At 39.4% G+C, this 13,916-nt stretch overlaps 1 protein-coding gene across 3 annotated transcripts in view; it reads left to right on the plus strand.

Annotated features, from left to right (window-relative positions):
- Positions 1 to 239: 239 nt before the first annotated feature.
- LOC311071454 (meprin A subunit beta-like) overlaps positions 240 to 13,916 on the plus strand; it is an 85,059-nt gene continuing 71,382 nt past the window's right edge. For all 3 annotated transcript variants that reach the window (XM_084095857.1, XM_084095858.1, XM_084095859.1), the window contains exons 1-13: positions 240 to 466; positions 643 to 707; positions 828 to 846; positions 2,049 to 2,087; positions 2,326 to 2,357; positions 2,457 to 2,535; positions 2,652 to 2,769; positions 3,288 to 3,466; positions 3,626 to 3,844; positions 7,364 to 7,519; positions 7,974 to 8,198; positions 8,308 to 8,739; positions 8,839 to 9,012. In XM_084095857.1, coding sequence (XP_083951983.1) covers positions 648 to 707; positions 828 to 846; positions 2,049 to 2,087; positions 2,326 to 2,357; positions 2,457 to 2,535; positions 2,652 to 2,769; positions 3,288 to 3,466; positions 3,626 to 3,844; positions 7,364 to 7,519; positions 7,974 to 8,198; positions 8,308 to 8,739; positions 8,839 to 9,012 — 1,732 coding nt within the window. In that variant the 5' untranslated portion in view covers positions 240 to 466; positions 643 to 647. The remainder of the gene's footprint in view (positions 467 to 642; positions 708 to 827; positions 847 to 2,048; positions 2,088 to 2,325; positions 2,358 to 2,456; positions 2,536 to 2,651; positions 2,770 to 3,287; positions 3,467 to 3,625; positions 3,845 to 7,363; positions 7,520 to 7,973; positions 8,199 to 8,307; positions 8,740 to 8,838; positions 9,013 to 13,916) is intronic.

A 13,916-nucleotide genomic window follows, 5' to 3' on the forward strand; every position in this document is an offset into this window, starting at 1 on the left:
TTGCATCTTAAAAGTAGAAGTAGAAGGTTTATGTTATAATACATTGTTGTTGTAAAGGTGATAAACAGTTATGTTATATTAAGAGTTATATTAAGTTATGTCTGAGTATTGTTTTCATATCTCATGTTCTCAGCCACAACCTGATATAAATGATAAGTACAGCTCTGTCACTGACGGGAATCTGTTGTAATGTTATTGTAATATGTCTCAATTGCACATCCCATTTAGTGTGTGTGTGTGTGTGTGTGTGTGTGTGTGTGTGTGTGTGTGTGTGTGTGTGTGTGTGTGTGTGTGTGTCATTGTTTCCAATGGAAGCTCATAAGGAAGTAAAAAAAAAATAAAACTGTACTAACTGCATATTTAAATAACCTGTCAGACTTTAAGGGACTCTCACTTGGTTATTACCTGCCAAGCTCGGTGGTCAAGCAGTTTTATGTTTTAACTTTAGCTGTTAATGACTGAACTGGTATGTATCCCACTTTTCTTTTTAATCACATATTTTCATGGTCTTAAATGTAATTAAGATAGTATTTTTTCCAACATTATTCAATTTTTGCTGTATTCCTTGCATTTTGCTTCCAATGCAAAATTAATGCAAATAATAAAACATCATTCATAAAATGTAATCATTATGATTCCCAGTAAAAATGCAGTTATGTGCTTTTCTGCTGAGTTTGGCTTGGGCACTTTGTCTTGCATCACCAATGGTAAGTTGGATAGTAAAAGGTTTATGTCATAATACATTGTCGTTGTAAAGGTGATACATTTGTTGATTTTTAAAAATATTTTTGATGTCTGACTATTGTTTTCATATCTCATGTTCTCAGCCACAGCCTGATATAAATGGTAAGTACAGCTCAGTCACTGACGTGAATCTGTTGTAATGTTATTGTAATATGTCTCACTTGCACAGTGTAAAATATAGTGTTATTATTACTGTCTGAAATTTTGATTGCTCTTTTTTTCTCATTTTACTTTCAGATTGTTTCACTAAATTTTGTTGACTAGCACTCAATTCGGTAACACTTTAGAATACTGTTCCTTCATTAATGAATAACTACACAGGAACAGATGAGTAATGCATTAGTAACACTCTAGTAACTACTATTAACAAACAAGAAACTCTGATTAACGAATTAGTAAGTAATAGCGCTCAGTCGGATGTGGAAGTTCACTATTAGCTAATCAATAACTACTATTTTCACACCTCACTGAAGACTATAAGAACTACTATATACAGGTTAATAATTAATATGTATAATGCACAATGTTTAATATAAGGTAATGGTAGCCCATTAGTAATGAATCAAGTGTTACTACATCCTTCTAAAGGAACTACTAATAATTTGGATCAGTATCTAAAGTGAAAAACATGATAAATACCTAATATTGACTGAAGTCATTGTAAGCTTTTAAGGCTTTTGTAAGGTTTTGGATAGTAATGACTCAAGTGTTACTACATCTTTCTAAAGGAACTACTAATTATTTGGATCAGTATCTAAAGTGAAGATCATGGGAACACACTAGTAATGACTAAAGTGTTACCAAATCCATTGGAAGGAATTGCTATTCAAAATCTTACAAAAATCTCAAAAGCTTACAATGACTTCAGTCAATATTAGGTAGTTATCATGTTTTTCACTTTAGATACTGATCCAAATAATTAGTAGTTCCTTTAGAATGATGTAGTAATACTTGAGTCATTGCTAGTGGGTTACCATTACCTTTTATTATAAATTATGCATTATTCATGTTAATTATGAACCTGTAGATAGTAGTTCTCTGGGAGGTATGAAAAAAATAGTAGTTATTGATTAGCTAATAATGAACTACTACATTCATCCGAGCGCTATTACTTACTAATTTGTTAATCAGAGTTTCTTGTTAGTTAATAGTAGTTACTAGAATGTTAATAATTCGTTACTCGTTTGTTCCTGTGTAATTATTCATTAATGAAGGAACAGTATTCTAAAGTGTTACCGAATATTCTATTTTCCGACATAACCTGTTTGTCTTATTTTGTTTCCTACATTATATTCTCCTCAAAGGCACTGAGGAATGGAAGGACATTCCAGATATAAACAAAGGTAAAACTACTATATTATCTCAAGAACTAAAGTACATTTATATTAGCAGTAAGCTAACATATCTGTTTTTGTTCATAAATCATTATTTATACTCCTATTTTATTCAAGCATATTTACTGTAAACTGAACACAAGCATATTTACTGTAAACTGAACACAAGCATATTTACTGTAAACTGAACACAAGCATATTTACTGTAAACTGAACACAAGCATATTTACTTTAAACTGAATGCTAGGTTTAAATCTTAGAGAAGGAGACATCATGGTGGTGAGTTCAGTTCTAAGAAATTCTCAAAGTACATTGAATATTAGATAATTCAGAAATACATCAATATGAAATTTCTAAGGGTAACAATTTGCTTTAAAGCATAAGCAAAGGAGTGCCATTCTTGGGAATGAGTACCGGTGGGATATTCCCGTCCCCTATGAGCTGAATGTGAATCTCGGTAAGAAAACATGGATTTTTCACTTACAAAAAAAAAGAAAAAAAAAAGTCATTTTTTAAAGTAGTTTTACTGTTATATGTTTTTCATCCATCATGTATTTTTGATTGTGATTATAGGAATTAACTATAAAGGAGTCATTTTGAGAGCTTTTGAGCAGTTCAGACTGAAATCATGTATTGACTTTAAGCCCCGAGCAGCTGAAGATTTTTACATCTCTGTGGAGAGTCTTGAAGGGTACAGTATGCTTCCAGTTAGTAATCCACAATATTAGTAATATGTGGTATTATAGACTATTCCGATACAGCCTAAATTATGCTATACTGAATGTATAGTATAAAGGCCCGTTCACACCTAGAGCAATAACTATAACGCTCATAGCAGAGTCCACACCGCAACTATATCGATAACTGATATAACTGTATTTGAAGTGAGTAAAGGAGCTGGAAACTCCAGTGGAGGCTTCTCACTGAACGATATCGTTACAATTGCTTTCAGACACTTTTTTTTTTTCAGCTAATGGAAGAAAGTGGCAGATGACAAAACTCAGTGTGCACTTATAAAAAACAGAACATTATTGTCCGCTGGTGTGGATGCTATAATAAGACTATAATTATTGTTATAGTTATCGATCTTGGTGTGAAAGGGCCTTAAAACATTCATGAGTTAACAAATTAGTTTACACTATACCAGCCAAAATATTAATGCACCTATGTTCTGCGTGAATGTGCCGTTATCTCTCTCTTATTTTGCAGGTGTTGGTCATATGTCGGCCGCATATTTCCTGGACGCCAGACTCTTTCCATTGGAAATGGCTGTGGAATAAAAGCCATTGTTGAGCATGAGTTTCTCCATGCACTAGGATTTTGGCATGAGCAGTCAAGATATGACAGAGATGATTATTTGACCATCAAATTTGAAAACATCATAACAGGTTGCTCTGAACTTTTATTATTTTTAGGAAAAGAGTAAAACAGTGAAATACAGATGTTCACTGACATACTGATTGCAGTGCCCATTTAACTAATCAGCACTTTAATAAGCCATTCTTTATGAATAATCACCTTAATAACTCCATAGTCTTTATTTTCAGGCCGTGAGAGAAATTTTATTAAATACAGCGAGAATGTGACCACCACTCAAGGCACCCCATATGACTATTACTCTGTGATGCATTATGATAAAAATGCCTTCAGTAACGGTAATGGACCCACGATCATCACCAAGCTTCCTGAATTCCAAGATGTGATTGGTCAACGCCTCGACATCAGTGAATATGATGCGATTGAGCTCAACAAACTCTATAAATGCAGTGAGTATTTTACACACATTGTTTTCATTTTGCAGTTTGTGGATGTTAAACATTTTAGTAGAATTTGAAGTCTGATGTGGTAGACAAGGGAAAACATGTCCTATGCTGCGTTCACACCGAACGCGAATTGAGCGTCTGGAGCAGTGTTTCCCAACCTTTTTTCAGTCAAGGCACCCTTTGAAAATGAAAAAAAATGTGTGGCACCCTACACTATTGTCACGATACTACTTTGATATTATACCTTGAAATGTACCACAGGGAAGAACTGCCGTATAGGCCTATTGTCATATAGGTATTTTTAATATTATCAAATTTCTTTGTCCATCCATTTAAAGTCTAGGAAATCATTAATTTCTTCTGAAGAGATCACTTTACATGATGACATATTTAATTAAGGCTTTTATTCATATATAAACATTGCTCAATTACCATTGCAAATCTCACCTAAATGTTTGCTCACTCAGTATATTTGTGTTTTTATATTGGGATAATTTTGTTATAATTGCACAAGATAGCTTGTTTTTAATATATTTTATGTAATAATTTCACAGTTAATCTCCAAATTAATGTAGAAACAACATAAAGACAGTATATTTCAAATAATTGTTTAATGGCATCTTTTTAAAGTCCCATTTTCTCACAACTGTTGATGTTCATTTAAAACTTTATTTAACTAATTTAAGACTGCTCTCATGAGGACACTCCTTTGAGTAGGCCTATCCTCAAAGTATCGCGAAAGTGCGAAAGAGAAGTCGATTCTGGCGCGCATAGTTCTGTGCGTGTGTGTGTCAGCATCACAGACAGCGCATTCTCTTTTGTATTTTCTCGCTTGCATGGTTTAAAAGCATTTGCATGAAGAAGAACGTGATTATATAATGTAACGCTAGCCAAAGGATGACAGAAAAAAAACGGATTAATTGCGTTAAATATTTTTAACGCGTTAAACTGAAAAACATTAATCGCACGCGTTACCGTTGACAGCAGCAACGGACATAACCGATGTGTTTATGTGAATACGCGGCAAGACGGACGTTGTGACAATGTTTTCGTATTTTGTGTAATACAAATGTTTTGTGAATTTGACCGTAAGCGCAACAATGAAAAATAGGTTGGGACCTCGGTTGGGAAACGCTGGTGTGGAGCGAGTGATTTCCATGTTAAGTCAATGTAACGTGTTGACGCACGCCTGGAGGTCCTGCGGTGCGATTATGGAAAGCCAAGACAAGAGGGCCAAAAAAACATGAATTTTAACACGTCAACAATGCATATTTCACGTGTTGAATACGTGTGACAAATCAACACATTGAAAACACGTATTAAACGCATATTTAACGCATGAAATACACTTAAAAAACAGTTTGAATGGGTCAGTGTCATTGGCTGCTGATATTTTCTAGAAACAAAACTTCCACATACAACATATTAATTTTTTAACTATGGATTTGATGACACTTTCTTACCAGGTTCTTCAAAAAGTCTAGTCACAATCAATCAACACATTGGGTCTCATTCATGAAACATTCGTAAATATACGATTAAATATGTGAGTGATTTGCGCGTAAAGAGACATTCCCGAAAATTCTTCTCCTGATTCACAAATATTTCGTAAACGTCAGATTTGATAGTGAAATGTGTGTGTGGGTTAATGAATTCCAATCAGTCGTAAATGGGACGCGCGTGCACGCTCATTCTTAATTACCATAAATCCCGCCCATTAAAACCGACTGACAACTATATATGGGCATCATATTATGACACGAAACGAAGGATTTCAACATGTCTTCTCAAAAGCGAATGAAGAAGAGAAATTTCTCAGATGCAGAAATTGAAGTTTTATTATCAGAAGTTCATTCAAAACGCCACATTTTATTTTCAAGCGTACATAGTGGCGTACCAGGTCCTAAAAAAAAAGATTTTTTTGGTAATAATGCTTTTACCTAAAAATGCTTGGCAGCAGATGCAGTCAATGGAGTTTCATCTGTTAATCGAACAGTCCCAGAAGTGAAAAGAAAATGGTTCGACATGAAGCTTGACTGCAACACTTTTAACATGCGGACTTGTAAAAAAAAAAAAAAAAAAAAAAAAAAAGAATAAATAGCTTGAATATAAAAAATAAATAAAAGAATAAAAAATAAAAAAAGACTTGCGGACTTGTGTTCCGTTTGCAGATGCTATTACTGGCTCTCGTAATAAAAGTAAAAAGAAAAACCGTATGTAATTACTATATAATATTTTTTCAAAATGCTGTGTAAATATGTACCCGATTACGGTGAATTAAAAGCCAGCCTTATTAATGAGCAAAACGTCCGGATGTTAAACGCACTATTTACGCGTGGCTGGGAGCAGGTGTAGATTTCTTTCGTACCAACTAACATTTGGAAAATACAAACATTTTAATGAATCCGAAAATTTACGCCAGAACCACTTTACACACGATTTACACAAAAATTTGTTCTGCTCGTGTTTCATGAATGAGACCCAATGTACATAGATGATTCACAAATAATCACAATCATTTAGAAAACATTACGCCATAAAATTTCAAATTGGAGCCTGTACTCTGGCGATTCTTGCACCCAACAACACAACAAGATGACATTTAATAACAATTATAATAATTTAAGCTCCTTATTAAGTAGCCGAATCTGTGCTGGTTTGTATTGGCCGCCCCCAGTTTTCCCATTGTTTTGCCACCAGCTAACGCCATGACGTAACTGTGACGTTGGCTCGAAATTGTTCTATGCGCGTCCAATTCGCTTTGGATGCGCGAGTGGATTCAAAATGTTCAAGCGTTCAACTAGAGTGGAATTTAAGGAATTTAACTTTAGAATATTTCTTTTAAATATTGTCTGTACATATATATAGGCCTACATACATTCTCAGGTAAAAATGTGAAGTTTATAATAACTTTTCTCTTTACCTACCTCGTTAGTAAAAAAAAATAGGCTTGTTTGAGACGTGCAAAATCTGCGCAGAACTGATAACCGGTGATCAGCATGCCGGTTAGAAATGTGTCCGAGTGCGGTCCGCCTTGCTCTGATGTCATGCTGACGTATGTCAAAAAACTCTTGCGACCGCAAGGCGCACGTGTCGGATCCTGCAGTCGGGCGCAGTTGCTCTCCACCAACTGCGCTGATCAAAAGCACCATGGGAAACGACTTGCTGACGACACAGCTTAGTGCTCATTGGTTTAAACAACTGTGATGTAATGCTCTCTTGATTTGATTTTAAAACTTTGATATCATGTTTTATGTGTATACGTACGTTATGTGTGAATAAACTCTCTGACAGTGCGATATGGGTTATGTGACAAATATTAAAGTTAAATTCCTAAAAGGACAACACACGTCATGATTCATGAATTGGAAGTTGTAAGGAATTGATTTGCAGAATTGAAGTGCAACATGTTCCTGGATCAACATCAATTACAAAAATATGTTGACCCAGGGACATGTCTAACTGAGCAAAAAATGGATGTGCAATTTATTTTGCCTAACTGTTTGTCTGTTTGGATTACAGATTCCTCCATCTCTTTCCTTGACCACTGCAGTTTTGATGATGAATCTCTGTGTCAGATGAGTGTCTGTTCTGCTGTGGATTATGGCTGGCAGAGAGTGGAGTCAGTGAGTGGCATCAATGTGACTGACCACACCTACTCAAGCAAAGAACAAAATGGTGAGATCCGTTACAGTCAGTCAGTAGAAAGTGTCTGTTTTGATATCACAGGAAGATAGTGGTGCAAGGATCACAAAACACACAGAGTATATATATATATATATATATGGGGGGGGGGACTTTGATTTTCATTTATAGATAATGTGCGAGTCCCAATTTTCACGCCTCTTCTTCAGCATTTAAAATAGTTTTAATGTGTAAATTGGCAAGACAAAACAAGTCCAAATGCTAAACTTTCTAAACTTGGTTAAACTTGGCAGTTAATCCGTGAATCACATGCGTGCCGATTCTGGTCCGTACGGATCAAGGATCAACTGTGATCCGTTGCACCCCTACAGCAAGAGACTTTATTTTATTTCAGTTGCCCAAAAATAAATGCTTCACTACCATCCACAGAAGCAGTCACTGTAGCACCCAGTTCCACACAACTATAAACCTGTTTTCATGTTTGCAGGGATGTCTTTTTTCATGCACTTCAGCACTGAGGGGAGAAAGGAAGGGGACACAGCCAGAATGGACAGCAAGACAATGACCCCTAAAAGAGACTGCAAAGTCCAGTGCCTGCAGTTCTACTACTATCACAGTGGTAATGAGTCTGACCAGCTCAACATCTGGATCCGAGAGTACCAGAATGAAGCAGACAACAGAGGAACTCTGAGACTTATGGATCAGATCACAGGTCTGTCTCTTCTTCAAGTATAATGTAATTACAGGGGAAAAAACACGTGTCGACCTATGCTTTTAAAATGTTCCAAAAATGTTGAATTTTACCTTTTAATTTCTTGCAGAACTCCCTGGTAATTACTGGAAACTGCATCATGTGTCACTGAATGCAAAAAAAACCTTCCAAGTTGTATTTGAAGCCCGTAAAGGAGCTGGAAACTCCAGTGGAGGCTTCTCACTGGATGATATCAATATTTCAGAGACTGAGTGTCCCCACACATGGCAGATAAAGGACTTTTCAAAAGAGAAATATTCAACACATTACAGTCCATTGTATTACTCCAGTGATGGTTATCGCTTTCAGGCTGTATTATTGAATCAGATTAATTACTCTTATATGTTTGTTCATCTGGTATCTGGTGCATATGATGACCAGTTGCAGTGGCCTTGTCCATGGAGACAAATAACCTTCCAGATGCTTGACCAGAATCCACACTTGCAGAAGCGCATGTCCTTAGAACAAAGCATCACCACTGACCCTGCTTTGGCATCTTCAAGTGAGGATCCTATTATTTTTCTATCACATCTGTGTTCATATGCAGCATTTTACTTAGCTAAAGATCAAATAAATTATTTTGTTATTTTTGTTGTAACAGATGGCATATATTACTGGGACAATCCTGGAAAGAATGGAACTCGAGTCACCATTGGCAATGAGACAGTATATGTGGGGCCATTTTTGATATATCCATATATCATAGTGAACGATGATCTGACTAGAAGAGAGTTTATCAAGGGTGGTGACATCATATTTCTCTTCAGCATGCAAGGTAGGTTACCTGAGAGAAACCATGTTTTAAGTACAGAACGGGCAGAATAAGGCCTGGTTCACATAGACAGAGGTGGACAAAGTACACAACTTCCTTACTTGAGTAAAAGTACTGATACAACTGGTCAATTATTACTGCCTCTGAAGCAACGTCGTGAATACACTGACAAGTTTGAAGTATCTGAGGAATTCAGAGCTTTTAGAATGTTACAAAACCTATAGGAATTAAACAAGTGAATTGACAAAAAAAAAACAGCCATAATCATCTGCATTTTTTTAACACTCCTACCACCCCCACAAAAGAAGTACACATCTATGTGGTGTATCCATTCATGCACAATCAAGTGGTCTGTAAATACAAACTGATCAGAAAAAAAAAACAGCTACACAACCATAGCTGTATAACTGCCCAACAGCAATACTGCTTTAACAAAGAGTAAAACAGAAATACTTATTTTGCCATGAAAACAAAACTTTCAAACCGTTAGTTATGACAAAGATACTGTCTCTCACAGATCACTAGTAGAGAGAAATCGTATTGATCACTGAACTTCAAGACACATGACCCTACAATAGTGATTACTGATAGGCTGTCTGTCACCCGCAAAAATCCAATCATGTTTTAGAGACAAAAAAATCATGCCCTAACTAACATAACTACTTTTTTCCTCAAGGACCTTGACAGAAATGTAGTGGAGTAAAAAGTATGATATTTGTCTTTCAAATGTAGTGAAGTTAAAGTAACAAGTACAGATACTCAAAAAGTGTACTTAAGTACTTGGGGATATTTTATTTTATTTTATCAATCAATAAATTCCACTAGAGACAAACCCTGTTGTATTATTTTATTTTAATTTAATACTGTAAAGCTGCTTTGATACAATCTGTATTGTGAAAAGCGCTATACAAATATACTTTATTTGATTTGATTTGAAGTACAGTACTCAAGTAGGCCTACATTTACTTTGTTACTGTCCACCTCAGCACTTAGAACAGCATGTGCTAGCTAGACAAATGTCTGTGACCACTGCGTCTCACTGCTTTTTTCACACCTTGTGCAATAATGCCACACTGTGTCAACTTAAAGAAATTCAACTTCTGGTTTTAGACCCCTGAATTCTTTTCCATTTATTTTGCGAACAAGTTCTGTGTGAGGCTATGATGGCAATAATTCTAATGGGCGGCTGCAATATTCTACAGCTGAAATGTTCTGAGAACATTTAGCTAGATGTTAGGGGTGTGACCAGATCTTGTGTGCTGAGATCTCACGATATTATAATGTAACGATAGGCTTGTTTGACTTCATGCAGTGTTGCGCAGGCCAATTGGCGGTTGACTTGAAGCAGTGTATGCCAGTTAGAAATGTTTTCCGACTTGAAACATCGCTGATGCCACATGACTGTGATGTATGGCATAGTACCGTGAGAGCAATTTGAGAGCAGACAGCTGACTCAGCCAGCGCAGCTTCTCAAGAGCGGCTGCACAAGCTCTGATGACGACATAGCTTTTCCACAATTGACCAGATTCACCCCATGACAACGGTCACGTGCGTTTCGTGTTTATTCTGACCTTCAGTTACACCAAAGCTCACAAATCTGTTTTTATAACAGTAAAAGCTATTTTAATGTCACCGCGATGTTATAACGTAGACCCGACTTCATTGGGTAGGCTATTTAAATAGAGTAGGCTTATGGTGAACTTATTCTTGTACAAACAGATGCTGTATTAAGCAGTAGGCTACATAATGTATTGAATGAAAATGTCTCTGAAATATCTGTATTTGACAAATATTGCATTTATTTCACTTCAGCTGTGAAAGTATGCAAACACAGCACAAGCATCACTATGGGAAGCAGAAAGTGTCCGACTTCGCGTCTCCGTTTTCAGCTTCTTCCTGACTGCAAGCGGCAGCTCTCACCGATCAGTTACATCCAGCCGCACCCGAAGTCAAAAGCACCTGATATTTCTTGTTGAGGTGAAAGCTGTCTCGCGATATCAGCATGAAGGAGCTGAGTCAGAGATGGGCTACGGTAACAAAAGACATATGTCTGAATGCGCAGTACTCCTAAAATAGTAGTCAAAAAGTAACCTATAAGACCTACTTCTTCCGCCAAGATTCTGAAATGTGCATACTATGGACACTTTACTATGCCATGAATGGCGGTGATGCAACAACTGATGCTGGTAGGTTACATAAGTGTGTTCGACGGCTGCGGCTGGGTGTAACCGATCGGCGAGAGTTGCCGCTTGCAGTCATTTGCATTGAAGGAAAAAAGAAAAAACTACAGCATGAAAGAGCAACTTAAATAATAATAGAAACCATAAGAATAACAAGAACATATAAAAAGTTTTAAAGCTTGCCGCTGTAAATGTGCAAATATAAAGCAATCTTTAAATATAAAGCACTCTCAGGGGTTTTCAAGTTTGTTTGTTTTTTCAGCAACAAAAGCTGCAACGAGGTGCTCCGTCTACTCTCAAATTGCTCTTGAGGTACTTTGATGCCATACGTCGTTTTTTTTTAATGTAAACTCTAAAAATAGATCAATCCAAAACGTCCCGGGTTACGTATGTAACCCTAGTTCCCCGAAGGGACGGACGCTGCGTGAAATCGCAGTGGGAACGCCTCCAGCGTAGTGCGTCTGAAGCATGAATTAAATCAGTCAATGGCGAGACGGAACGTAGTAGGCGGGTGACGTCACCGACCAGGAAACTATAAAGCACCCCTGAAAACACAAGTGAACAGCCTAAATGTTACTGAAGCAAGCGATCCACGGGGATGCCGGGAGTATGGCAGGACACGCAGCGTCCGTCCCTTCGGGGAACTATGGTTACATACGTAACCCGGGACGTTCCCCATCAGGGACTACCGCTGCGTGAAATCGCAGTGGGAACGCAATACCCACGTATTGCGAGCAAGTCTCCGTCGTGTGAAATCAAGGCGCACAGGCTGACGAAAGAACTTGCGCCCCAGGAGTGGAGCTAAAATCGAGACTATAGAACCTGACGAATGTGTGCGGTGAGGACCAGCCTGCCGCATCACAGACGTCCTGAAGAGAAGCTCCTGAAAGGAGAGCTTTAGAAGCAGCCATACTCCGGGTGGAGTGAGCCCGTACAGCCAAAGGTGAAGGCTGACCGGCCGACTCGTAAGCAAGTGAGATGGCCTCGACCACCCACTTGCTCATCCTTTGCTTAGATGCCGGGCACCCCATGTTGGGCGGCCCAAAACAAACGAACAGCTGTTCAGACTTCCTCCACAGGGCAGCTCTGTGGACATACGCATCTAGAGCCCTAACTGGGCAGAGCAAATTAAGTTTCTCCTGGTCCGACGTCAGAAACGGAGGAGGACAAAAAGCCTGCAGTATGACAGGTCTAACTACAGTAGTCGGAACCTTTGGAACATAACCTGGCCTAGGATAGAGGAAGGCCTTAGCCATGCCAGGTGAGAATTCCAGGCACGAGGGAGCAACCGAGAGTGCTTGAATGTCTCCAATCCTCTTGAGAGACGAAATAGCAAGCAGAAAAATAGTTTTGAGAGTAAGGAACTTCTCGGAAACCTCTTTAAGGGGCTCGAAGGGAGCCAGGGAGAGACCCTCTAGGACGATGGCCAAGTCCCATGATGGCACCCTCGTGCGTACTGCTGGCCTCAGCCTCAAAGTGCCACGAAGGAAGCGAGATATAAGTGGGTGTCTCCCAAGAGAAACTCCACTCAAAGGGGCGTGGTAAGCAGCCAGGGCCGCCACGTACACCTTCAGTGTGGAGTGGGATAACCCCGTGGAGAGACGGGCCTGCAGGAACTCCAGCACTGTACCAACCAGGCAGTTAACTGGGTCCTGTTGGCGCTCTCCATACCAGGAGGTGAAAAGTTTCCACCTCGCGGCATATAACCTCCTCGTAGCGGGAGCTCTGGATTGGAGAATGGTCTCAACGACCTCAGTCGAGAGACCGGATTCTATGAGCTGAGCCCCCTCAGAGGCCAAGCCCATAGTCTCCATAGCTCTGGGCGGGGGTGAAGGATCGACCCACACGCCTGAGAGAGTAGGTCCCTCCTGATTGGAATCTCCAGGGGAGAGCCGTCGAGGAGGGACACAAGGTCCGAGAACCATACTCGGGCCGGCCAGAACGGGGCTATCAGGAGTAGGCTGACTCCATCCCGGCGAACCCTTTCCAGAACTCCTGGGAGCAGAGCGATCGGTGGAAAAGCATACAGGCGACCTCGACCTCGGCCACGCCTGTACCATAGCGTCCAACCCCAGCGGGGCTGGATGGCTGAGAGAGAACCAGTGTACAGTGGACAGTGTGATGTCTCTCTGGAAGCAAAAAGGTCTACCTCGGCACGACCGAAATGTCCCCAAAGGAGCTCCACCACCTCGGGGTGAAGTCTCCATTCCCCAGGCCTCGGCCCCAGCCTCGATAGGATGTCTGCCCCTCGATTCAGATACCCCGGGAGATAAATCGCTCTCAAAGACAGAAGTTTCCCCTGGGACCATAGAAGGATCTGACTGGCTAGCTTGCATAATGGACGCGACCGCAGACCCCCCTGATGGTTTATGTAAGAGCCGATACTGGTACGCTTCGCCCCCGAAAGCGAACCTCAGGAACTTCCGATGTTGAGGAAGAATAGACACATGGAAGTAGGCGTCCTTTAGATCTATCGTGACAAACCAGTCCTCGGACCTGATTTGTGACACGATCTGTTTGAGAGTAAGCATCTTGAACTTGAGTTTCCCTACAGTGCGATTTAAGAAACGCAGATCTAAAATCGGACGCAACCCCCCGTCTTTCTTTGGAACAATGAAGTATCGGCTGTAATAGCCTGACTCCCTGCTGGGAGGAGGAACCCGTTCTATAGCTCCTTTTTGAAGAAGAGTCATAACTTCCTGTTCCATTACCAGAGCCTGCTTGGGG

The sequence above is a fragment of the Abramis brama genome (assembly GCF_963993115.1).
Source record: "Abramis brama genome assembly, chromosome: 20".
Lineage (NCBI taxonomy): Eukaryota > Metazoa > Chordata > Actinopteri > Cypriniformes > Leuciscidae > Abramis > Abramis brama.